The following is a 26889-nucleotide window of genomic DNA, read 5'->3' on the forward strand; positions in this document are numbered from 1 at the left end:
CCCTTCGCGCGCAGCCTGACTGGCTGAGCATTAAGGATTGGATTTCAGCAGCGTAGGAGAACCGCTTGGTTTAGAATGGATACAATGCCCATCGGAAAACGGGCGTACTTGATAGTCCCTTTAAAACAAGCAAGAGATCAATCTATTGCATTAATAATCACTCGTTTCAACTCTTTTCCCGGTTAGACTGGATGGTCATTTAGAGTGCGACAAGAGTTGGATCCCTATTCTGTTTGCCCTATCTGACAAAGGACAAGTACACCTACGGTACTGGAACGTCATAAACATTACTGGGAAGATGTTTCGGTGCAATTTATTTTACACTCTTATTATGCAGAGACTTTATAGCCTCCTCAGTCTTCTGGAAGAGATCCAGGTGTGTAATTGTTTTATAGTGCAGTGCTGTGGTCAACCCAGCGTCACATTGACATACCCTGCTGTAGAATGCCCCAGTGGTGCAGTGCACCTGGATGTAGGCTGCACTGGAGTTGGCTGGTTCACCTTGAAAAAAACAAACAAGATATTGTTTTTCAATATCTTTCAATGAGTGAACACCTTGAGTAATAGATTTCCAGAATGGCTTTCCTTTTGTAAGCATGTATGTATATGTGTATTCACTGTGGGCTGGTTTAACAGCATTACTGCAATCTGACCGAGGGGTGTTTGTCGTAATTCGCAATGCAGCTTTTGTTTCTGATCTGAAGACAAGCTTTTAACATAATTAAACCGCTTTATCTACAGAAAGGTTCATCAGTCACCTGTCTGTTTGCATCCAAAATAAAATAATTCTATATTCCCTCAAGAAAATGGCAAAATGAATGATATTGCACAACCTAATTAGGAACATTTGCATATCTGAAAATACACTGTTATGCTCGATTATACTGTCACTGTTGGCTGCTTGAACTATACCTACCTTGTCTGTATACAACAAAACGACAGTAGCAGTTGAATATCAGCTGGAACCTACTGATAGGATATCTTACAGCTTCTAGATTGCAGAAGTCATGTGTGTCTACCTGGCATATTATACTAACATTAATTACATGACAATAAAAACGGCACAAATTTACTTGGACTGCAGGCCTATTGCTTAAGTGATATGCAGAATTAGTATAATCTCATCTCCTGCTCCAGACTGCCATTATTATGCTTTTGAATGGGATTGATCCTTTCATGTTGTTGCAAATTTAATTTAAATGTGACGTCATCTCCTTTTACATGTGACGCCAAACGCTATATTTATGTGAATACATCGGTCCTGAGATTTCAGAAATGTTATGCTCGTGGCAGTTTTCAATGAGGGGAGTGTGGTATTAGGCAGGGGGGGGGGGGGGGGTGTGTGTGTGTGTAGATCCCTCCTGCATAGTTATTATGATTCAATAACACAAAGTGAGAGGAGGTGTTTATCGCCTTTTGTTCAATTTCTCTGAGCGGTTTGTTCATCTCCAAGGGCAAATGTACCAATCAGTTAATTTTCGGGTATGTCGGCCTGCCTGTAATGTCTGCAGTTTACAGTCTAGTAAACCCTTTCAGCTGGAAATCCCAGGGCATTGCAGGATCAATGCTTTTAATTAGTGTTGATTAATGAAGGAATGCAGGCTGGGGAATACAGCTGTTTGAATTTCCAAGGACAATGTGTTGCCATTTTGGTGTGAATAAATTTCAATGGCCAAGTTTTGTAGCCCAGTCTTTGAATTTATACCGTATACGTCTATTTCTCTTGCTTTGATAAACAAACCTGAAAATAGAGTCAATAGCAATTGCCAACTTAATACGAATATGTGCGTTTAATGCACACATAATTTTGTAGCAATATGCCAATGTGTATTTAATTTGTACCTGTTTAATCATTGGCCATTTCGAATGACGGATTGCTTACAGTAAAATTCAGGCCTTCGAAATTTAAATGGAAAATTTCAATTGAATTTACTGATCCGTTTTTTAATTCCTTGTCCTATTCAATGCCAAAGCTTCTTTTTGCCTGTAATAGCCAGTGGGCCAAACAACTAGCAGATATTTTAACTGCTTTTAATTCAATTAAAACACTTTTTTATTATTCAACAGTCATTTTAAGGACAAAACTTTATTGTTAAATTATGTCAATTAATATATGTTTTTTTAAAAACAAAAATTGTTTTAAAAGAAAAGCAGTGGTGATGACCAAAAAAAAGACCAGAAAACTAGCTTCATTCTTGCTTTATACATATAGGATTTTTGCATAAATTAAACATACACTAACCCCAGAAAGCCAAATATGGAGTGCACATGCAGGTGGGGAAAGGCTTTTAAATCCCAGAAGAGACGTAACCTGACCAGAGGCACACATTGTGACTGCAGAATACTTCCAGCCCTTTGTGTTCATTTGTGTGGCCGCAAAGTACTCGTGTATTAAGGCCTTTGGTGCCCTCTGACTGTATCTGCAGGCTACCTTATTATTTGTGCTGAGTTCTTCTCAGAAGCATAATGGTTCCCGACCCAGCAGTTTGGGCAGACTACATAAGATGGCTAAATTCCACCAGAGGTTTTTGTTTCTTTTTTATTTTGCCAAGAAGAAAAATGCAATGTCTTGAGTGCCAAAACATAGGCATTAACTTTGGCCTAATTTATGAAATGCATTAATGCATGTTGACAAGTATTTGTTTTTAAATCCAAGCTGACAATGAAATGTATTGTATATTTAAAATGGACTCACTGCATTGCTCTGAGCATGCTGCCCTATTTCTCATCATGCCTCATTACCATGTATGGCAGGCTAGCTCCATCCCTGTATACAAGCCTTAAAAGTGAACAGTGTTCAAAATATACAAGCTTTAATGGTGAACAGTGTTTATAATATACAACATTCCTAATATACACTCAGTGAGCACTTTATTAGGCATTTAGTAGACATATTTTATTGCTGTGGCCTATCCACTTTAGTTATGATATGGTGTGTGTTCAGAGATGCTCTTCTGCATACCACTGTTGTGATGTGTAGTTATTTGTGTTACAGTCACCTTCCTGTCGGCTTCGACCAGTCTGGCCCTTTTCCTCAGACCTCTCTCCTTAACAACACATGTCTGCCTGCTGAACTGCTCTTCACTGGATGTTTTGTATATTTCACATTCTCTGGAAATTCTAGAGAATTTTGTGTGTGAAAATATATTTCTGAGATACTCAAACCACCCTGTCTGGCACCAACAATCATTCTACGGTCAAAGTCACTTAGATTACACTTCTTCCCCTCTGAAAAACAGCTAAAGATCTTGACCACATCTGCATACTTTTATGCATTTAGTTGCTGCCACATGATAGTATACAAGTCTACTTAATAAAGTGATGTTCATAATATACAAGCCTTAATGGTGAGCAGTGTTCATAATATACAAGCTTTAATGGCGAACAGTGTTGATAAGATATAAGCCTTGATACAAAAAATGGAGAGGGCCAAAGAACAGAATATTTAGCAATAAACCAACCTTTAGTGTGATGGTTAAAGGTTGGTTGAAGGCAATTTGTCATAAGATATTTAACAGTCTCTATACATGCAATAAAATCAGAGTTGGAGGAAGCAGATTTTTCAGTGTTTCGCATGTCTTAGGTGAACGAAGGTCAAAACACGTAGACGGTTCATTGTGGCTGCTGAATTCCTCCATCACTTCTCCCAAATGAAATGGCAGCCTTGACCTTTATTCTGCAAATTACGCCCCCCCCTCCGATGAGCTGACTGATAGATGTTATTTTAGCGAGACCACACCGAACATTATAGATCCAGCAAATACCCCGCAGCCATAGCAACCGCATTAGCGAAAGGTAATGAAAATTTGAAAGTACAGCATAGCTGAACTTTCTCGGTGGAGATTTCTGCTCTGTTCTGGCGAAGCACGTCCTTATTTACGGCTCCTTCCCTCTGCGGAGCAGGAGCTAAGAGCGCCAATCAAAAACGCGTGTCCTTTTCTTCCAGAGACCGTGAGCCTTACACGCTTTCTCTCTCTCTCTCTGTCCTCATGCATCTCCTCACAACTGTGATCTTTCAAATCTGTGAGCGCCTTCTGAAGACTTTATGCCCTCTAGGAAATCAGGGCTTTGAAGGAGACATTCAGAGATGTTCTCTCTCTCTCTCTCTCTCTCTCTCTCTCTCTCTCTCTCTCTCTCTCTCTCCCTCCTTTCAAATCAATAAGCGAAAAAAGACGTCATGTGTGCCCGTTGCCTTTGGGATTAAACCTTACAAAATGAATTTGGGAGAGACTCCTTTAAGCGTGGCAGGCAGGGTGAGTGCCTGACATTAAAAGGCTGCCGTCATTCAGGAGCGGGCTGTTGTTCTTCGGTTGTCGGCATTTCTGAAGCGTTTGTATTTTAATGAAGTTGTTCAAACAAACGCGAGCAGAAGTATATTGGAGAGCAGTGCTGACTCAGTCTTTGTGCAGTTTGAGCCCTATGCATTCTTGTCAATTCCAGTGGATTCTCTGCACATTAGCTGTACATTGGCAGAGCCTTGGGGTACATAACAAAGAGAAAATGCTTTTGCCATTTTCAATAAGTGTCCTTGAGCAGAGTTTCTCCAACTCCAGTCCTCGGGACCCACTTGCCAGAAGGATTTTATTGTGACCAGGAACTCACACGTCTGATTTAACTAATCAAGGGGATTTTTAGTGGTTTGATTTGGTTTAGTCATTGAGTGTGTGAGTTCCTGGTGACAACAAAAACCTTCTGGCAAGTGGGTCCAGAGGACCCTGCTCATGAGAATATTAGCTGTATGTGTGACTACCTGCAGCATGTCAGGTTACTAGGAGATTCTGAACTATAGGTAACATCAAATGTTTTAATGTTCCAGTAACTCTCTTCTCTGGAGCAATAAGGGTTAAATAATGCATTTTGTTAAAAAATATTTATTGCTTGACCTTTTCTGAATCCGCTTAACCTGGGTTCTATGCCAAAGACTTCATCAGCAGTCACCCATCTTGGATTTGACCTAGAACCTTCTATATTCAAATTAAAGTTTGCATTTTTGTGCAGTGTATTGGTCTAGAGTTAGGGTCAAATCCACTTCAAGTCAGTCAATTTCGATGTTATTTGATATGAAATTAATTCATGTAAATATCATTATAGAACACAATGGGCTTTTATAAGTTATTCAATTTCAAGTAAATCCTTGAATTGACTGAGCTGAAATGGAATTGGCCCAAACCTGCTATTGGCAAATCAATTGTTCTCCATCACCTTCCCTAGAGATCCCTGTGTGCTACAATGGAGAACCGACGGTCCACACATCCCCCCTACCCCTGCTCTCCACTCATTAATGGATTCATCAATCCGTTCCCTGTTTGTCGAGATGACAAGCGAGGTTCTCTAAAGAAATCCGTGACTTTTTACAAATACTGCTGATCCATCCATTCACATCTGCCAGGGATCTCCGCGGAGAGTCATTAACATATGCCCTGGGTCTCCAGGCGGACCCGCCCATCACCGCGCGGTGAGAAAACACTCGCCGAGACGCTTCTGTGGGATAGCTCGCGTCTGTCATTAGCGCTACGAAAAACAAAAACATTTTTGTTTAGGACCTAATTGAATTGTCAGCCTATTGGTTTAAATTTACACAGCACAAGGCGTTTACCCGAGAGAACGGCAGTTGCCGAGCAAATATAAAATAAGCTCTGAGAGAAAAAGTTGGCATTCAAATTGCTCCGTCTCTGCATTTTTTATCCTGAAATGCAAAGTCACCCTGTGTGATAAAATGCTGCGGGAAGAGCGGAAGCCCCCTGATCTAGGCTTTGAGCTGCGAACATCCTGCAAGTCTAAATTAGGGCTTACGGACCTCAACGGTCCACAACCAAAACAAAGAACCAAAAACACTTTCTCTGGCCCACGTCCTTTTTAGACATTGTCTCCCGAAAGCACAGGATGTAGATAATATCATTCATGCATATCTTTTCGCCTCAGCAATAAATTACGATTTTGTTCTTTGTTTTATTTGCGACAACAAAGGGGAAAACGGCTAATTGTTAGAAAATGTGGATAATGGATGTGATTACAATGCAATTATGGAATTCAGTAGAGAACAGAGAAATGACTTGACATGGGGAAATTAGCACAATGACATTCTCTAAGGGCTTTTTCCAAATACACATTATTGTGCTTAATAATTATAATAATAATAATATTTGTTTTGCAGGAATTTAGAATATGGTTTGCTTGCTATTATTTGAAATGCACTTGTGTGTGTCATACTTTATGATCTACCTTGACCCCTCACATTCATGTTTTGTCTGATTAAAATTCATACTATGTAAACACCCACACGTAAACCACTTGCTCATTGAAAACTTTGTTTACAAGCAAGTCCCGTTTTGCATTCGCCCACTTTTGGCCAGGGATCTCATTGGGAATTTTCAGACCCTGGTCTATCAACACTGCCCTGTTTTACCTTGGTGAAATAATTGGGTGTACAGAGAGTGAACACATAAATTGGGGGGGAAGAGGCATTATAAATTCTGGTCACACAGCTCTGCTCTCTAAAGGAAATCTCTTGCTTTGTATTCTGTTAATATTTTCCTTTTGAACCGTTAAGCTGTTGACTGGATAGTTTGACACAGGTCTCTCACACTAGAGCGCCATGCAACTTAATTTGCCACAGAAACCTTGTGTGTTAGAGACCTGCGCTGGGGATCAATCAGATGGAAATTGCCTATGGTTTTTTTTCTTGAGTGTTACCCTGGATTATCGTACCGAGGGTTTCGCAAGGTAAACCCCTCTTTAAAGAGAAAGTCAAACCTGCTAATTCAAGTCACACTCTGCCTGGCTACTCGAAAAGATGAGGAATTAAAACATTTTTTTGCCGGGCTTGGTGAATGACTACGTCTTGAATTGCAGGAAACCATGCTGTATGCCCAAATATAATACAGAAAATTACCCTTAGCCGTGGGTGCAGATTATTACAGTTGAATTTGAATTAAAATAATATATGCATTTCTCCATGGGCAATTTCTCACAAAAATGCATACATCTACCAGAGTGCACTAGAGATAATGGATGGCAAGGGCAGGGATCAGCGATCAGGGCAGGGATCAGTGATCAGGGCACAGAAACTCATATGGCCCAGTCTGTTTTTATGGTTTGATATTATACGGGTGTGACCTTTAATGATGTGTAGCATTGCATGTAATTTTGGGCCTAGCCTTTGAACTGCAGGTTGTCAGGGTGTGGGAAAACGGAAGATTCGGGTTTGTGTCGGCAGGAGCAGACTGGGCATTACGAAGCGGCTGTACTGCAGTTTGACTGGAGAAGTCCACTTCTTCTCCATACGCGTGCGTTTCTCTGCTTGGCCGAGTGATTGATTGTGTTGTATAAAGTGTGTTTATTCATGGTTTGTTTTTGCTGTAATAAGAGCTGAGGGAGGTGAAGAGAACGGTTCTAAACTGCACACAGAAAGCTTCCCAATTACATCTGAGTGGCTTTGTGACCAAAAGGTTTCAGTGCAGATACCGGGTGGCGCAACAACACGGTAGCCTTGATCCCAGCTCTGCTTTACAACCGAACACATCCATGCATTTCCATTGTGTAGCGTAGTCTGCATTGCCCTGGATAAAGTACTGAAGAGTGCACTCTTTTCTGAGTGTGCTCTCCTGGGGGTACACTTCTCCTCAGCAGCAGTCCTGCCCTGAAGGCTCCCAGAGGGGGTGACCTGGGTGCGAGGCAGTGCATTCCAGGCCCTTCCAGGTGCCAATCCGTCAATCATAGTGATGGATCCTCCTATCAGCAGAGAGTTTTATGAGGCTCCACCTTAATAACCCTCTATGGCTTATTCAGCAGCGGGCGCACGCATACAATCAATCAGCGGCGGTCACCGTGGTAAAAGAAATGTGATTTGAGTGGCACCCTGGGTCTGAGGACGCCGGTGCTGTGAGACCCGCGGCCCTCCGGGAGGACTTGTGAATAAAGCAGCTTGTACGATCCTCCGTGGGGGGGATTGACCTCTCCTTAGTCTAATCAACTGTAAGCCGCTTCGGATAAAAGGATGAAAGCGGCAACTCGATAACAAACCTTGCGATAAATCAGAGCTGTGATCAGGGATACCGTGTCGGTTGGTCGGTGCCTTGCATGGCAGCCACTCGCCGTTGGTTTGTGAGTGTGAGTGTGTGTATGAATGGGTGAATGAGCATCACTTGTACAGCACTTTGGATAGAGGCGCTATATAAATGGCAACCATTTACCATTTACCATTTACCAAAAACAAATAAACTAAAAAACAAACTGTGCCCACAGCGGACTCCACAGTGGAGAGAGCAGCACATCGTGCAGCGGTGTTGAGTGAATGCGGCGGTTTATTGGAGAGGTAGGGAACAACAGCAGCCCAACCAGCAGGTTCTGGAGGCTGTATCTCTCAATGGCACAGCTATTTATGGTCCCAGATTTTGCAGTAAAGTCGGTGAATAGGCGATTCAGCGGGTTACGGAACTCGGACAGAAAGTGGGGCGAAGCGTTCCTCAGTGTGGCTGGGTCATAAATCTCAGGTCGGGAGCCTGAGATTCGACAGGGGACTTTTACTGTGCCCCTTACATACATACATACATACATACATATATACAGTATCTGCTGTATGGGCAACTTCCTGTTCGCATAACAAGATGCGAAAGAACTCGTTCATGGTCTTCGCTACTACTGCTATTGACTGAACATTTTCTTCTGAAATGAATCTCCTGCGTCTGGTGACTATTAGATTTTGATTCAATTTCCACATTCCCAACCTTTATATTATAATTATCTCTATTAGGAGGAAATCACATTTGCAGGTGGCAATGAGAACTAAGGAAAAGGGGTCAACCGAAAAGATATTTTCTCATAATGTATTGTGAGAGAACCGACCGTTCTGTCATAATTGGCGACTGAGTCACTATGGTAATTACTAAATAGTTTTTATCGGCAGGAAGTGGTCATAATGACACGTTGCAGAAGGTGGAGAAAGTAATTAACCAGAGCAATTAGCCACACTCCTCTGGTGCACCTTTTGTGTATGCCTGATGACTCGCCACATTATGGTGGTGATACGAGGGAACGTAGAAAGACATGTCAATTTTTCAAGACAGCCCAACTCACGAGGGCTCTTCCCACCTTGAGAGGAATCACCTGGTCCTCTCACTGAAATCTTTGCGGTTGTCATTTTTCATAAAACTGTAAATATTTACCATTTTCTTGCTACCGGTAACACATTTCAGCCACGGAAACTGCCCCCACGAGAAACAAAAGAAGAATAGACCAGTCTTCTCCGCTCCCATCAGTATTCACGAAGGAGAGCCCGAGATAATTCATTGGTATTGTTATTAATTTTCTTGTCTGGAAGTGTGAGTTAATGCAGATGCATTTGTAGTGAATCATTATTTACTCTGAAGGAACTGGCATCTCATACAGTACTAAAGGGGGGAGCAAGCGGGTTTCGGTTAAGTGAACATTCAGTCTTGGGAGCCATAGAATGCGGGTGTGAAATTAAAGTCTATCAGTCAATCAATCTGCATTTCGCGGAGGGCCGTTCACCTTCAGTCTATCACACGGCTGAACCGCTTCTTCAAGGAATAAAGATAAATAAATGTTAAATTGATTTGAAAAAACCTTGAAAATAATTCCCTGACCACATTGCAGGCAATTGATTTGGACACCTAAAAAACAGAGGGATGCAAACGTTGTCAAAATGAAAAGATGAATAAATGATCACTCATAAATAAAGAATCCCAGCAAAGGCTAAGCTATCTGAGGGACACAGTCAGGTGGACCTGTGACGTCAAACTCAAACTCCGTTCTACTACCTTGGGTCTATGCGTTTTATTTTTTGATGAGGTGCTCTGTATCATTAATCTTCAGCTCTGCATGGAGACTGCTGTAGGCTCAAAAACAATGAAAAGATATGTCCTTGTTTAAAATCCAGGACCAGTAGACTAGGAGTAATATGCCAACCCTTAAAATGCTCCATACCAAGGACCAATAACAAATCACTGAAATGATAACTGCTGACGTCTCCATTGGCCCAGCATTTGTTCTAGAAGGTACCCGTTATGACTCAGTCTTGCTCCCTTGTGCCCTGTGAGGTAACACATTGCCCCCAATTTTCCAGTCTCCATGTCTTTGCAGGCACAGACAGAAGCTCAGCGGAGGTTAATTAACAGTAGGACGGGGGCTGAATCTGCCCCAGGTCGGGCTGAAACTCCCCAGGTCAGGCTGAATCTCCCTCAGGTCAGGGGCTGAATCTGCCCCAGGTCAGGGGCTGAATCTGCCCCAGGTCAGGCTGAATCTCCCCGTGTCAGGGGCTGAATCTCCTCCGTGTCAGGGGCTGAATCTGCCCCGGGTCAGGGGCTGAATCTGCCCCAGGTCAGGGGCTGAATCTGCCCCAGGTCAGGGGCTGAATCTGCCCCAGGTCAGGCTGAATCTCCCCGTGTCAGGGGCTGAATCTGCCCCGGGTCAGGGGCTGAATCTCCCTGGGTCAGGGGCTGAATCTGCCCCAAGTCAGGCTGAATCTCCCCCGGGTCACGGGCTGAATCTCCTCCGTGTCAGGGGCTGAATCTGCCCAGGGTCGGGCTGAATCTCCCTGGGTCAGGGGCTGAATCTTTCCCCCGGATTGGGCTGAATCTCCCCCGGGTCTGGGGCTGGCTTGCTTCCCCAGCGGTTGCTGGAGGTAATGAAGCACACTGTCCCTGCCAGCTTCACTGCACAGACTCTCCCCACACCTCAGCTCCTGCTTTTGACACCTCTCATGTTTCTGATAAGAGCTGTCTCACAGGCAAGCCTGCACTTCATTCACAAATTCACAACGCAACAGACTTGCAGTTGAGATGCCGGTGTACAGTAATGCTTGTACTGGGAGACTGATGGGCCTTATCGAGGCCCCACTGAAAAAACGCAATCCACTCATGCTTGTGTGGAAGTCAGTGGCTGGATTTGTTGTGCCTTTTAACATGGTACGTACTAAACCTGAAATTGTGCAAAAATATCCAGCTGTATCTTAATGAGCAATATGTAAATATGTATATGACCTTTTTAAATTATTATCTTGTTGAACATGCAAAGGAGATGCATGACATTCCTATTATACTCATTTAGCATTTTTCCATGAAGGCCTCATCAGAAAAATCAATTGTTTTGTCGAGCGTAAATCGGAGGCCTCTAAAGAAAACCTGAATGGTTTGCAGTTTTGTTCATGGAGCCACTTTAAGAAAAGATTCTCTGGGGAACAGGCTCCCGGTGAGGGGGATGTGAATGTGCTGAACACAGTTCTCTTCTTGCGCTGAGCTCTTGGGATGAGTCCCTCTCCAGAACGCCTCCCACACTCTGCCATCTCCGAGGTCAGGCTCTGATGAAGTCAACGGAGACACAGAAGCAGACGTGGAATCGGAGTTGCAAGGTGACGGCTAAGGTGCGAGACTACTGGAGTGTAAAATTACTAAGGCAATTACCAAGTGTTGTTTCAGCATTTCATGGCCTGGACCTGGTGTTTGTTTCCTCCTTAAGCTCTGCCAGCACCACACAGAGGCTCTCACGTAAACAGCAGTGAACGTGGTGTGTGTGTGTGTGTGTGTGTGCCTTGTGACTGTAAAATGCTTGCTGTCCATTGAACTCTTTCACCTCGGCAGTGGTTTATTATGTTTGGGGTCTATTTCACCCCATTCAGTGTTTGACATTTCTTAAAAACCAGTTAACCTTTTTTTCATCTTGGCACTGTGTTTTTTTCAAGTTCTATTTTGGTGGGATTAAATAGTAAACATGCAATAAACATAATGCTTTGTTTTCAGAAGTCCTGTACCAATGTTGGATGGGCTTATTTTGACCTTCTGTTACTGTATAAAATGTCAGAAAATATAAATCCATCTTTATTTTTATCTCAGATTACTTTGTGGATGATTCTGGTGGCACTTTCCCATACAGGTGCCAAACTTTCACTTCATGTGACTCAGGCTCTAAAATTAGATATTTTTCATATTTATGGATAAAAGGCTAGTAATATGGGAGACAATAAGAAGGTGACACACAAAGTGTCAAAATTTTTTCTTTTGCAGTAATTTTCAGTTTATTTAAACTGTTGGGGTCAATTTGACCTCAAACATAAATGCCCCATGCCCCATTTCCTCTGCAGGACTGTTGTCTTGGATAGAAATACAGTATTACTTTGCCAGCCAGCAGAGGGTCCTGTCCTGTGTTACCTGTGACTGTGTGTACATGCTGTTATTGCATTAGGTATGGTCTTGGTACCCACTGTGGATTGGTGTGTGTCACATTGGCTCAGGCAGTAAGAGCAGTCGTCTGGCAGTCGGAGGGTTTCCGGTTCGATCCCAACCTGGCTGTGTCGAAGTGTCCCTGAGCAAGACACCTAACCCCCAAATGCTCCTGACGAGCTGGTTGGTGACCTGCGTGGCAGCCAATCACCATTGGTGTGTGAGCGTGAGTGTGTGAATTGGTGAATGAGAAGCATCAGTTGTACAGCGCTTTGGATAATGGCGCTATATAACTGCCAACCATTTACCATTTGTGTATTTCTATGTACATGTTTTTAAAGCAACCACAGCCTCATCCTCCATGGACACGGAGAGTTGGTCGGCGCTGTGGAAGTCTCCCTAAGCGGCCCGGCTCTAATTTGTTATAGTTTGTCAGAGGATTATGAGCAACAGCATATTATCCCCCCATTACATTGACACTCACGGAGTGAGTAATTGGCCGGGTGGCGGAGGCGCCTGATTGAGCCCAGCTGGAGGCGAGGAGGAGACAAACTGCGGCGTTTAGCGTCCCGCGGCTTGGCGGGAACCGGGTGCTGTTGCCTCAGATCGCCTGCGCCTCCGCTGTGCCCTCGCCCTGCCGCATGGCCTTTCGTCATTATAAAGCTCCTGCACCGGCTCCCAGCGTCCTTCACAGCTGCAGCGTGGAGCGACCCATCCCCCCCGCCATGTTCACAGCGTCTGAATCAGTCCAACACGCACCCCCCGTCCCCCCCCGTCCCCCCGTCCCCCAACCCATCCACAGTGGGTCTCGCGCGCTTCCATGCTCCTGGCAGCAACAGTCATTTTCTCATCTGCAATTAATGTAGCTGTTGTTAATTAGTTTTCTCTGAGACACTTTGAGGTTTAGAACTAGGCCCTGCTTTGTTGACTGAAGGCACGCAGACCTCCCATGCTGAAACCCGCTGTAAATCACTTCTTAATGAACAAACAGCAGCACGCTGCCTAAACCGATGACTACTGTAAGAACAGAAGATGTTGTATGGGGGTGTCGGGACAAGTGCCTCTGTGGTTCAGTGGACAGGTTTAAAATTCACTTGTTCAGTCCTGTGGGTTACACTCTCTCTGTAAAAGGAAAATAAAATAAACAATCAGTAAGCTTTTCTTTGGTAGTCTAATCTGGCCATGGCAAATATTGCTGGTTTGTCTTGACTTCTATCGACTGGAGTTTTGCATTTTAAAATGGCCAGGAGTTAACGTTTGTTTTTTCATGGTATTTGCCCTGCTGAGAAAGACAGCTGATTGACCAGTTCAGACCAGCTCCCAGCTTGACACGGTCAACCAGCTACCAGCTCAGACAAGCTACCACACACTGCATCTTGTTGACCAGCTCAGACCCAGCTAGACCAGCTTCGTGATCAGCTTGGCCATCCTGCTAGACCAGCTCATACCCAGCTGGTCCAGCTCATGACGTGCTTGACCAGCTCAATCTCCAAGCTGGCCTCGGTGTATTTAACAGCAGGGTGTGTTTGGGAGGCTCAGAGAGCCCCTTCCCCTGGCTCTGCTGCAGTCCGGGGCGCTCTGCGTACGCGGGGGTGATGTACACGGCGGAGATTAGCGGGCCGGCCCGGACCAGGCTCCTCTGAAGTCTCCAGGCGTGGAGCAGCTGCGCAGCTCTGATTTATGACGGCGGGGATAACCAGCGTTCGCGGCGCGGATAACCGCGGGCTGAGGACTTTACGCTCCCGCTGAAACGAGAGGGAGCGTTTGGCCGCCGCCTGCCGTCTGAGGCACGCACTGGGGCTTACGCCGAGTACGAGAATTACGACAAAATCCAGTGTTTGTGTTTCCCGGGATCCGCGCGATTGAGAAGTTCTTGTTTTATTGCGTTGTTGGTAATGCTTGAACAACTTTTGAGGGAGTGTCCCGCCGTTTAATTAAAAGCGATGTGCTTGGATGAAATGGAAGTGATCGATATCGATAGGCAGCTCGCCGTGACTCCTGAGCGCCTGACTGTCTGCCCCCGCTGCCCTGCCTCCTGCCCCACACTCGTGTCCATCATCGGTCACACCGAGGAAGGACGTGTCACTGGGTCAGTTGAGTTTAACAGACGGCCCTAATGGTGCCTGTCTATCAACCAGATCGCACTGACACTCGCACTGTCCACGCTTAAAAATGATTAGGCTTTTGAGTGTCTCTGGGTAGCATGACGTCAGGGATCATCAAATCAAGGTCCTTGAGGGCCAAAGACTGCTGGTTTTCCACCCTCCCATTACCTGGGAGTCTGGTGTAAAGACGGTCTGGCCAATCAGAAGCACTAATTGTTCAGTCAGTTATCCAAAATCAAAGCAGACGAGAGCTGTATTTGGATTTGAGGGCCAGACATGATCCCTGCACTATTATACTAAGCCAATAAATAATGTACTAATGTACTGTCATTTTGTTTTAGCATTTCGTGTAACCTAACTCTAAAGCTATAGCCTAAATTGGTTTTAATAATAATAATAATAATAATAATAATATTAAGCTTTATTTATATCACGCCTTTCACACAAAAAAATGCAGCTCAATGTGCTTTACAATAAAATTAACATAAAAAAACAGGGGTAGAATGCCATAACTAAAACCCCCAAAAATAATAAAATAGAATAATGAAATAGAATGCATAAAATAATTAAATAGAATACAAATAAAGTTAAGAAAATAGGAACAAGGACTAAAATTAAAGACGTAGAAAGTATGAAATACCAAACACTGAGGTTGTGGAGTATGTACCCAAACGGCAATCAACAACAAATAACCAAGACAGACACTGTTGGGGCCTTTCCCCTGTGTGTCCCCAAGTGGGACGACTCTCTGATTGCTGGAATATGTATAATCAAACACTGTGGATTCCAAGCAACAAGCACAATCAGCAATTATCAAAACTGTATACAGACAACATTTAAAAAGAATCAGCAGTGCATAAGTACAAAGCAAGTGCAAATAAAATCCTGCATCAGGAAAGTCATAGCTAGTTATAGGCTGAAGTGAAGAGAAGTTTTCAGCTTTCTTTTAAAAATAGTTAGCGACCTGGTTCCTTGGTATCTTTAGGTAGTGTGTTCCGTAGCTTAGGGGCGTAATTGACAAAGGCTGGTTTCAGTTGTTCTCAATATTTTCAGGACAGTACCAGTGAAGCATAGTAATGACCAACTCCACAACAGTAAATATAAATTTCCTGATTCCAGCCTTGTTTTAATTAGAAACATTTCACCCCAGAGAGCCTGGCCAAGCAGCTGTCTCTCGTCCGTTCACAAGTCAATCATTTGGTGTGTGTGCTCAGGAAACGAACCGTTTCCAAAACGGTAGAGAGTCACTCTTCAAATTAGATCAGATAATTATATAGGATATATTAAATATTTCTTAATGATAAGTGCTGAAAAATAGCGCAGACCGCTCCTAAATGTGCTTTAACAGAAGGACGGTGGGGTTTCCCCAGTGAATAGCTATTGCAGGAGTGCGCAGACACACGCCCGGAGAACTAACAGTGGGCAAACTGCACTCAGCTTCTCGCTACCTTCTTCAGGCTCCAGAATTATTGGCACCCTAAATAAAAATGGAGAAAAAAGGCTGCATATAATAAACAACATGGATAATGATCTATATTTTATGTTTAAACATAGTGAAAAACGATCTACTTTTATTTCGATACATTTACTCTCATGTTTCAAGGTTTTTTTTATTAGGTAATCTCAGCTAAAAACAACAGGTGCCAAAATGATTGTCACCCTTAATAATTATTGTAAATAAAATCAAAGAATAAAAACAATACAATTTTAATTTAGTTTGTCTCAGTCTAAAGGAACTATATTGTGTTCCTTTATTCCATCTCTTTATGTTTATGTTTCTTTATGTTTCACTTGACTATACAAATGAGGTAACAAGCATGCAAAATACCTTTGTTAACCATCAGCATGGGAAAAGCCAAAGAACTGTATTCAGAACACAGATGGTAATTGACCATCACAAGAAAAAGACCATCACAATTGGCCATCATGTACATAAAAGGTTAAACATACCACTTGGCACTGTAAGGGCAATAATAAAAAGGCGTAAAACATCTGGAATGGTTGCAAACTTGCCAGGAAGAGGATGCAAGCACTTTTTGTGCATATTTATCTGGAGCCCACTGTATTTGATCCTCTTTTTTTAGCTGGCTTGTAGCACGCTGGGTATTTTCCTTTCTGTACCTGGGCAGTGTGCTAACCCCGATAAGCCCAGAGTGAGCGCATATAGCCTATAGCCTACATGAGCTGTAGCATTGCCAAAAATCATGTATTTGAGTTTTTTTTCATAACAAAGAACAGTGACCTGCAAAACAACTGGGAAAACTTGGGATGTGAATTCCCTTCTGTGTGAAAGTGGTACATGTGTAGCCTACTGTTTTCATGTCGCTTTCCACATCCGCTTTGCTCTGAAAATGTTCTCACATAACAAATTGAGTAATCTAGAATGTCATCTCATTATCAGAATGCTGCACATCATAGACATTTCTTGGCCATAACAGTTATTATTTGTATGATAAAAATGTTATTTGTATAGATTTTGTGTCGGTGAATGGTAGATCTTATTAAAATGTCAGTGTCAGTTATCTCTCATATTTTATCTCTTGGCAGTGAGCTTGGAGAAACTTGAAGCCTCTTCTTGCAGTTGTTCCTAAAGTTAGAAAGTGCCCTGCTGTGGCCTATCCGTTTGGCGTTTTATCTGAATGAAATGCTCCATGTACATGGTTGATGTCATGTTGGCAGTGGAGTTGCCAGTACTTTGATCTTATTCTTTCACGAAAAAGCAATTTCTTAATGCTGTTCATTGCTTACTTTTGCAATCTCTTACTCAGATATAGATTCATAGTTGCCTGACCCGTAACCTGGTGTAACCTGGTAATGTTTTGCCTGCCCTGGGGCAATGGGATATCTAGGGTGCAGATGATTAACAGTCCCCTTGCACTAAATCCCTCCTGTCCTGGACCCAGTGGCCTTATAACTTAACATAACCTGACATAATAACAAGAACAGGCCATTCAGCCCAACAATGCTTGCCATTTTCCTACTAGTAAGTGTACCTAGGGCTTAATTTACCTGAAAACTAGATGGTATCTACCAGTGTATTGAGTCTGAACTATTGAGTATTGAGTCCCAGGGTTTCTGCCTCTACTACATGACCTGGCAAGCTATTCCACACAGTCACTGACCAAGCTATTCCACACAGTGGCTTACCAAGCTATTCCACACAGTCACTGACCAAGCTATTCCACACAGTGACTTACCAAGCCCACACAGTGGTTTACCAAGCTATTCCACACAGTCACTGACCAAGCTATTCCACACAGTCACTGACCAAGCTATTCCACACAGTCACTGACCAAGCTATTCCACACAGTGGCTTACCAAGCTATTCCACACAGTCACTGACCAAGCTATTCCACACAGTCACTGACCAAGCTATTCCACACAGTCACTGACCAAGCTATTCCACACAGTCACTGACCAAGCTATTCCACATCATGACAAAATACTGACCAATACTGGTTTTTATTGTATCTGATGGTAGGAACTTATGGAATATTTTTTGTTAGATTTTATTTAAAAGCGTTCCATCTTTTTGAAACTTTTTTCTGTTCTTTGATGCTAAACAGCACATTAAGGCCAGGGGCAGAGCAAACGCTGTGCTTGACCCACTGCACATGTGCAGGAATAGTGATGTCATTGAGTCGTCTGAAGAGCGTGACAATGGCAATCTCTCTGCTACAAAAACAATACCTTTATTGTAATGCCAGGCATTATTAATGCACAGAACATACTCATTCCTCGGGAGTTACTGAAAAGCTCTAGGTGATAATAGCACGGATGCTCTGGAAGGAACATAGGCCTTTACCCCTATGAGTGCGTAGGTGGAAGATTACCATGGAAATGGGAAAAACTGACTGCTCTTCACAGATAGAGATATGGATTGTTCGGTGTGCTTTTCTTTTTAACGGTGCTCCCCACTCTATCTCCTGTGCCCCTTTGAGTGCTTTTTCTGTTGTTTCCTGAATCAAAAGTAACGATTCATAATTGATGAGACAGTTTAGTCCTTCTTTGATTTTCATGAACTAATCATTCATCTTTTTTTATTCTTCCCCTTTTATCTTTTTTATTTCCGGTCACATAGTCTAATCATGCAGTCCATCTGTTATGGCAAATAATATTCTATTATGTGCTGTGTCATAAAACTTTTTATTTCCCCCGTTAGATCCTGCCATTAATTTGATTTCTCTGATGGAGCCGTTTCGACTCTCTAAATGTGTAACTAGAGATTCTTCTTTAGTTATGCATCTCCCGATGTGTTTTTGTCATCGTAATTTGTTCACAGCTGTGGATTAATATGCTCGGTGCTTATGGGTTGCTTAGGGGAAGGCAATGGAGTTGAATCAATGCCTCTGGCTTAACGATTTATTCTCCTGAAAACCCGCAACCATGCTGTGTGCTGTCTTTCTTGCATGTATGTGTGTGCATGTGTGTGTCTGCCTGTGCATGCAGTGCTGTTCTATCTGTTTTTGGTATACCTGTTAGACTCCAGCGTTGTTCTTAACAATCTTGCTTTATTTACCCTGTAAAAGTTTTTCCATCTGTAGTTATGTTCTTCTGGTCTTGATGTATGCACAGGTTGGTTGCTGTAAAAGAGCACCTGTGGAATGGATCGATGTAAGTGTAATGTAGCTAAATCTGCTCACTGTTGCTCTCTCGGGTCTCCCACACGGCTCCTTGGACATGCATCCCACTGGTCTGCTGGTCCAGCTTTAAGGCGTCCGGCAAGGGCTTATCCGGGGCTGATAGTGTTCTCTTCACCGTGACCACCTGCCCTATTCCTCTGTCATACAAAACCAGTCCATGCTGAGATTACAGGCTGAAGTGGCCCAAATCCAATTTTCTTGGCCTCCGTGTGACACAGATCTGACTTTCCTATCAGATCTAGGTCACTAGCTACTAGTTCCAGATGTGGTCCTAGATCAAATACATGTGCTCTGTAGCAATGTTACCACTGTGACCTGCTATGAGAACCTAGCCTAAGATCTTCAGGACCTGGGCCCCACATTGTCACAGGGTGAGACAGGATCTCTGTAGGTGTTTCCTCTCTTTCCCCCGACCTCATTTCTCATTATCAACTAGTGAGCTGTTCAGCAGTAGTAAAACAATACTCAATTTATTTTTCTTATTCTATTCCAGTTGACTCTTAGTAGAATCAGTAGTTCAAGAAACTGGTCCAAAGTCGTTTAATCTCAAAGGCCTTAATCACGATCCATTCTGAAAATGGCTTCACCTCATTAACCGCACAGAAACCATGCGGTGATGGTCTGTTGGGATTCTCTTGAAGCTTCAGAAAGATTCACAGCATTCATTGTGGCTTTTTTTCACCAGCCATCAATCATGTATGTGTTTTGGATCAATCGGAAATCGATATGAAAGGACAGATCACCGCCCACACGATCGCTTTTCACTTTCTCGTAATAACACTAAATCCCGGAGGGAGAAAGCACTCTGTTCTGAGTAGTTTCTGATCCAGGGGTTTTGCAGATGCTAAGGTGACGTATTTCCATATTACAGGAGACTGGCTCTCAGTGGTGAATATGTATTTTGTGATAAATACCCTTTGAAAAGCAGCCGTTGTTTGGCTGACACTTCTTATCTACAGTAAGGTGACCTGCAAGGTTGAGAAGCACTGCAGATTTATCTTAAGTAGCTATAGCCTGAAGACAAAATAAGTTTGAAGGGGTTGCAGCTGCAAATTCAAAGTCCTCATCCTCCAACACTTTCCTGTTTGGTGGGAATACTGTGTCAGTGTCCAATTAGCTGTGTGAGTGGATTAATCAGTCTGTTACTGAAGTGAACATGAATTTGACCTCTGTCTCCTTAGATGAACTGCTACTTGGGGACAAAATGGAGGGGTCATTGATTTTCTCTGACTCATGAATTGAGGACATATGCCTGCACTGGGACAAGCTCATTCTGCTTTCCTCCACGTACACATGCACAAACATGCGGCAAATCCTTACACACACACACTCACACACTCACACACACACACACACACACACACTCACACACTCACACACACACACACACACACACTCTCACGCAAGCACACACACACACACTCACACACACTCTCACGCAAGCACACACACACACTCACGCAAGCACACACTCACACGCACACACACACACACTCACGCAAGCACATACACATACACACACTCTCATGCAAGCACAAACACACACACACACACTCTCACGCAAGCACACACACACACACACTCTCACACAAGCACACACACACACTCACGCAAGCACACACACACACACACTCTCTCACGCAAGCGCACACACACACACACACTCTCACGCAAGCACATACACGCGCAGACACACGCGCTGAATCTACCTGCAGATAACTTCAGGCCCTTGGACAGAGGCGAGTCTCAGTGACAGGGAAGACTGAGTGGAGATGGCTTTCGCAGGTTTGTCAGTTATTAGGGCTCTTTTTCCCCCGCATCCCTCAGAAACGCACCTGCAGGGGACTCCGGCTGTCAGCGTGATATAATCAATGTCTGTGGGACCTCCCCCCTCCTCCTCCTCCTCCTCCTGCGATGACATGTAAAAGGCACAGCTCCTTCAGCAGTCAGCGCGGAAGGCTGCTCAGCCAAATTAATACGGCCCTCGTATGCCATTCATACGCCCTTCATAGCGCTCCGCGGGTTGCTGAAATTTCGCACGCATCACATCTGTCACCGGCCGGGTCCATTCATCACACGCGTGTTCTCTTCAGCTGTCACAGACCTGATGAAATATCCTGACGATTTAAAATACGGACCCGCCAAAGTCTTCTGTCACTGTCACAGTCCAGCCTCTCCCCCCGTACTCCCCCCGGTACCCGCCCTTTTCCGCGGGTCTCGAGGAACGTGGGCGTATGCGTGTTTGTTCTGTTGCGTCTCGACTGGTTGAATTCATTGCTTTTGATGTACTTTGATGTGTTTCCTTCCAACGCTGTAGATGTTTGAGGAAGCTCGAGTTAGTTCCTCATAACTCCTGTCCGTCAGAGGAAGCCCTAGCTGACAGAATGCAATAAAGCCCTGCTGGTGTAATGGGGAGGTTAATGACAATGCATGAGAGAAATACGCAGTGCCTGTCTTCTTGACACTTCAGTCTGTGTGGTCCTAATCTCTCTCTCTCTCTCTCTCTCTCTCTCTCTTTCTCTTTCCTGCTTCTCTCTCACTCTGTCGCTGTCTCTAAGATGGCGGGTGGACGAGGCTGTCCATGGTCCCTAGTCTTGTGGACTCTCCTGGGGCTTATCCTCAGCACACAAGCCCTCAATCCAGATGACCCCAACGTCTGCAGCCACTGGGAAAGGTGAGCAACCTTCCACCACCTCACCCTGGACTCCTATAATGCCCGTCTGGAGCTCCACTCTGTTGTTATTATTAGTGTATATGCTGTGAAGAAATTACTTGCAATTCCTAAGTTTGGATTGTTGAAGTGTTTGTAATTGAACACAGTTCAATACCCTCATTTCATTCCCAGTCCAGTGTCCTCAGGTATCTATTTGTAAGTTTTGGTGGATTTAGATTGAGAAATTTTACGAACACAAACACATTGAATCGATATTGCTGCAAACAATTCCATCTTAGGAGGTATTTTTTTAATATGACAAAGAAAACGGAATGACACCTTAACCACTGTTGGATACAAAGCTCTCTGTTCTGCGTGACTGGGAGTCACGTGACCGCCACGGCGTGTAAACTGTGGCGAGGCGGGGTGATTGCGACCCTGAGCTGCATACGGAGAGAGCATCACTTATCTCTGTTCTGGAAGAGAAGGTGGGAGGGGGGGGTGAACATAGAAAATTAAACATGCTGGTAGAATGATCAGCTCGCTCACAACTTAATCAATCACAGCAACCATGCAACCATATCCCGCGAATAATTGTTTGTTGTGACAGGGCAGTTATGAAATATAAACAGGAATAATTGCGTTCTTCTCATGTAATAGGAAGGAGAGATGTATGGCCTGATGCATGGTGTGCCATTTCATAACCAGCTCACACCGGTGGGGTTATCAGGCTCTCCATGTAGCATTATTGGATAGAAATAAATTTCCCTTGGAGAAAAAAAGCTTTATCTTCAGGTCCCAGAGAAAGACCTAACAAAAGTACAAGGTTAAAATATTTTTAATAATGTAACTGATCATAAATGTGTGAATAATGAAATCACTCAAGGTTTTTGCAGACCTTCTTTTATTCTTTCTCTTTTATTTGTGGAAAATGCATACGTTTATAACTTAGGGGGGGGCTCTTCTAAGGCCCTGGGGGTTTCTTTCCTCTCCCGCACAAAGTGTCTTGCATCTTATGTATGATGTTATCCTTTTATGTTCTTACATGCTTTTTTATTTTTGTGCAAATAAGTCAAATCAAATCAGACCTTCCAAATGAGTTGAGAAGGAATGGCCACACTCCCGATGTTGTTATATCTTTCTGAACAGCAGAGCATTTCTTTGGTGTGTATGTTTTCTTTCCTGTAGCAATTATAGCATATCAAGGTGGTGCTGAACTTAAGAGAAGCCAGAACTGCGAATGAGCTGGTTTTCTGAATGACTGTACAGGAGTTTCTGAATAAGAGGAGAGCAGTGGCAGGACTTGGCTGCAGGCACTACGGGTCGCCACAGGGGGCGCTGTTCCCAGCCTGTGTATTGGGAGCTTGCTGTTGTAGCTTCGTGGTCTGTTCTAGCTGTCTGTCCCCTGCACCTATTCCCACGTCCTCCCGCGTGTGTTCTGTCCTTTCAGCTATGCGGTGACCGTCCAGGAGTCCTACGCTCACCCTTTTGACCAGATCTACTACACCAGGTGCACCGACATCCTCAACTGGTTCAAATGCACCAGGCACAGGTAGGCACGGCAACACCCCTCCAGCTGACGCGCTCAGTCGGTGAAACCCTTTAGGCGAGCTCTGTAAATGTGCAACTTTTCAGCCGGATTTTGCGTGAAGACACAGACGGGATTTTGCCGGGTTAACGAATCCATTAATTTACAGCTCAGTAGTCACGCCCAGGTGCTGTCTGTTAGATTTTCATGGTTCCTCTTCAGCCTTGCGTTTGAGGAGAGGTGTGTGTAAATACAGTATATTTCCATCTGAGTCAGTTTCACTACAGCGTAGCACTATTCTGTCCACTCTACCGCAGCAAGAGCGCAGATTCTCCTTCGATCAACATGCACATGAAAGCATCAGTCCAGGGAAGCTTCCATCACAGGAAATCTATAGTCATCTTTATTGCCTTGTATCAGGCTGGGCAGTCGGTGGTATTTACAGTTGTCTGGTTCATGCGGTCATTGGATTGTCAGACATTTCTGCATCAATTCAAACCGCTGTATTTGGATTTATCGTCGACACTTCGACTAAAAGCCAGCGAGCCAACGCCGCAGGAATCCAAAATGGAACACAAAATGTCCTTCGCTGTAGGGATAAGATATTTAATACTTCCTCAGTTTTGCCTTGGTTTAGCCTCCCTGTTTTACAATGTGACGTAAGCGCATTCTGGTTTTGATGGAGGACACGTGAGTTGCTACGTAGGTCCAAAGGCGCTTTGTGGGAGGAGCTCACTGAGGTGTGCTGCTGGGTAATAGGCCAGCTCATGGGGAAGTGGGCGGGGTTTGAAAAGTCTTCTTTCCGAGGCAGTGTCCATGACATCATCACTACCAAGAGCCCAGTGAGCGCACGCATGGACAGGGTTGTCACGGACACAGCGAATAAGCCCCTCCCTCTCCCGTCTCCTCTGTGTGCACTTCAGGATCAGCTACAAGACGGCGTACCGGCGGGGCGTGAGGACCATGTACAGACGCCGCTCGCAGTGTTGCCCGGGTTACTTTGAGAGCGGAGACCTGTGTGTCCGTGAGTGTCCGCCTCCCCCTCTGCTCGCTACCCGTCCTCCCCTCTTCCAGCCTGGTCACTAAAACCCTGTATGTCCCTCCCAATCTTTACCCCCTCCACCAAAAAACAAAAACAAACAGCCCACGTTCCGTATCTCCGCACGCCCTTGTTGTTTTTCTCACCAGCAGCTTTGCAAAAGAGGTGTAAAGCTTCTAGGTGTTTCTCCCCGCTGATAATAGAATTGCTGTTTTTTCAGGTTTTTCGCAGATTATCAGTTGAATCACGTACAGTTCAACCTGATTTTTATAACTGTCTGGCACCCCCCCCCCCCCTTTTAGCTACATACACAAACAGACGCGCACACTTTCACGCACGTACTTGCACACACAAAGGCAATAAATTCTTCTCTTGTGTCGATGCATTCATAAGGTCCTTAATGCATGCAGAGCTGTTTTATTAATCTCTTGACAGCGGCTTTTATTTTCAAATCTCTCCGGTGGTGGAGCTGTCCCCATCCCAGTCCGGCCCATTAATCAGCGGCCCGACCATCGGCGCTGATCAGACCCGAAATGGCGGCCCTCATTGTAGTGCTTAATGGTAAATGATGGAGTCCCTTCACAGCGGACCTCTGGGAGTGAGCTGTGCCGGTTTATTTAACAGTATTCTGAGCTATGCTGCTGATTCACACAGCGCACGACTTATAGCTGTCTTTTTAAAGCCTTATGGGACTACCAGAATGCATTGGGGGGAGGGGGGTGTAAATAGTCATTGACTGTAGTTTAGTGAATATGTGCATATATTTGGTGTGCATGTGTGCAAGCTTGCTATGACACGAGGCAGGTGGAATATGCAACTTTAATGATGGAAATCTACGCAAAACACACTTTTTCAGCAATTTACAATACACCCCTTGCATTTCTGTTCCTACATGTGTGTATGTGTGCTTGTGCTCGTGTGTGTGTGTGTGAATGTGCGCGAGCACGTGCGTCCCTGCGTGCGAGTGTGTGTGAGCAAGTGTGTGCCTTTTACAGTCCCTCTTTCCCCCATGGATTAGGGCTCAGTGCATACTTGCCTTTCTTACAGGCCAGTGTGAGTGTCTGTGTCTGCAGAGGGCTACTTTGGCGCAGTACTGCTGAATATGATTTACAGTGGCAATAATTCACTCTCTCCCTGGAACAAGGGTCCTTTCTCCAGCCCTACCTTCTGCTCTGTCTGCTGCTCAGCCAAAGCTTTTTAATTGAACTTATATAACAGAGAGATATTAATGCTCTATGAGAGACTAGGTTATGGACTCTGGTTACATTATAGTACTCATAAAACCACACCAGAATTCGATAATATAAAAATATTTAAGTGACGGGAAGTTTTAGCTAGGAAATAGGCCGGTTACAAATTTGATTTGTCGTTCTTAACAGCTTCATTAAATATGATTGATTTTTTTATTTTATTTCTTTAAATCTGAATGGATAAAAAAAAAGAAGGTTTTTCACTAAACAAACAACTCTGAATTGTAGTGTTGACATCACTCACACATGTTTTAACAAGAAAGACAAAAAAAGTCTAACATGACACAAAAGGCAAGGATAGTATATGAGAAATTATTTGAAATTATTTCAAATGAAGACTGCCATGTCCAAATAGTCTGGTTTAAAGAAACCAGTTATGCTCTATATAACTCAAAGGTTAGAATTCTCTGTAAAGTAGAATGAATTTCTGGGCATGCTACGACACTTATTTATTTGTCTGGTGGTCATAAACTACTTTGGTTAAAGTGTGCATTCAACCCTGCTGTTTTTCCACAAATGGCCCTTATTTTACTGTTGTGCAAATATGTCTGACTGATCTAAGGGGCTTGCCCTCCCAATTGTCCAAGTGCACAGTCTTATACAGATACGTACAGTAGACAGATCTTGTTTTGCAGTGCTCTTGAGCACTGGTTAAGTGAAAGGTTTCCATCCAATGGGAAGCAGCTGGGAAACAGCTTTTCATTTTTCTTAAATGCTTCTTCTCTCTCTCTCAATCTTTTCTCTTCCCTTTCACTGTCTCTTTCACTCTCCTTGTTTCTTCTTTCTCTCTCTCCCACTCTCTTTCTCTCTCTCTCTCCTGTCCTTTTATGTGTCTGTCAGTGGGCAAAGGAAAAGGGACTTTACAGGGGACAATTATTCTTCATTCAGCATTAAACATGTCATATCGAATGTATGTAATATATAAAAGCTGTGGGCAGCTTCTGTTCTGCTGATTGGAATGAATGTGGTGTGTCCATCCAAACACACCCCTAAACCTACCCCCTCCCACTCCTAAAGTGTTTGTTGTGCCAGTAAGGTCTTCCAAATCTGAAGTGTCTGAAGCAGTCACCGTGACCTCCTTCAGCAAACTTTTCACTTCTCATCAGTCACCTGCCATATCCCATTTACCTGCATCAACAGGCCAACAAACAAAACAGTCTGTCAGTTAATTCAGTGTGGCGTCAATGTTTGAGCTAGCCTGGGCTAGCTGTTATATGGCTGAACTACATCATTCACAGGGGCATCTCATCGCTTTCTATTGCTGGGAAAATCCTAGCCTGGCTGATCCCATCCATCTCTGAAGAGAAAGACCCGGTATGGCTTCTGGCCTGACCACAGTACTTTTGACATGATCTTCATATTTAGACAGATTAAAGAGAAGTGCCTTGAGCTTAGTTTTCCCTGGAGTTCTTGTACCTCAGCGATGAAGCCCAAATTATTCGCCCCCCACCCCCCCATTCTCACAGCTGGCCTTACCCCTGGGTCATAACCTCAG

General features: G+C 44.0%; 1 protein-coding gene across 1 annotated transcript in view; it reads left to right on the forward strand.

Moving 5' to 3' along the window:
* The window catches only part of LOC133111080 (multiple epidermal growth factor-like domains protein 11), a 94649-nt gene that overhangs the window by 2090 nt on the left and 65670 nt on the right, over positions 1-26889 (forward strand). Inside the window, exons 2-4 of the mRNA XM_061221239.1 lie at positions 21483-21598; positions 23028-23129; positions 24029-24129. Coding sequence (XP_061077223.1) covers positions 21483-21598; positions 23028-23129; positions 24029-24129 — 319 coding nt within the window. The remainder of the gene's footprint in view (positions 1-21482; positions 21599-23027; positions 23130-24028; positions 24130-26889) is intronic.

The sequence above is a fragment of the Conger conger genome, chromosome 15 (assembly GCF_963514075.1).
Source record: "Conger conger chromosome 15, fConCon1.1, whole genome shotgun sequence".
NCBI lineage: Eukaryota > Metazoa > Chordata > Actinopteri > Anguilliformes > Congridae > Conger > Conger conger.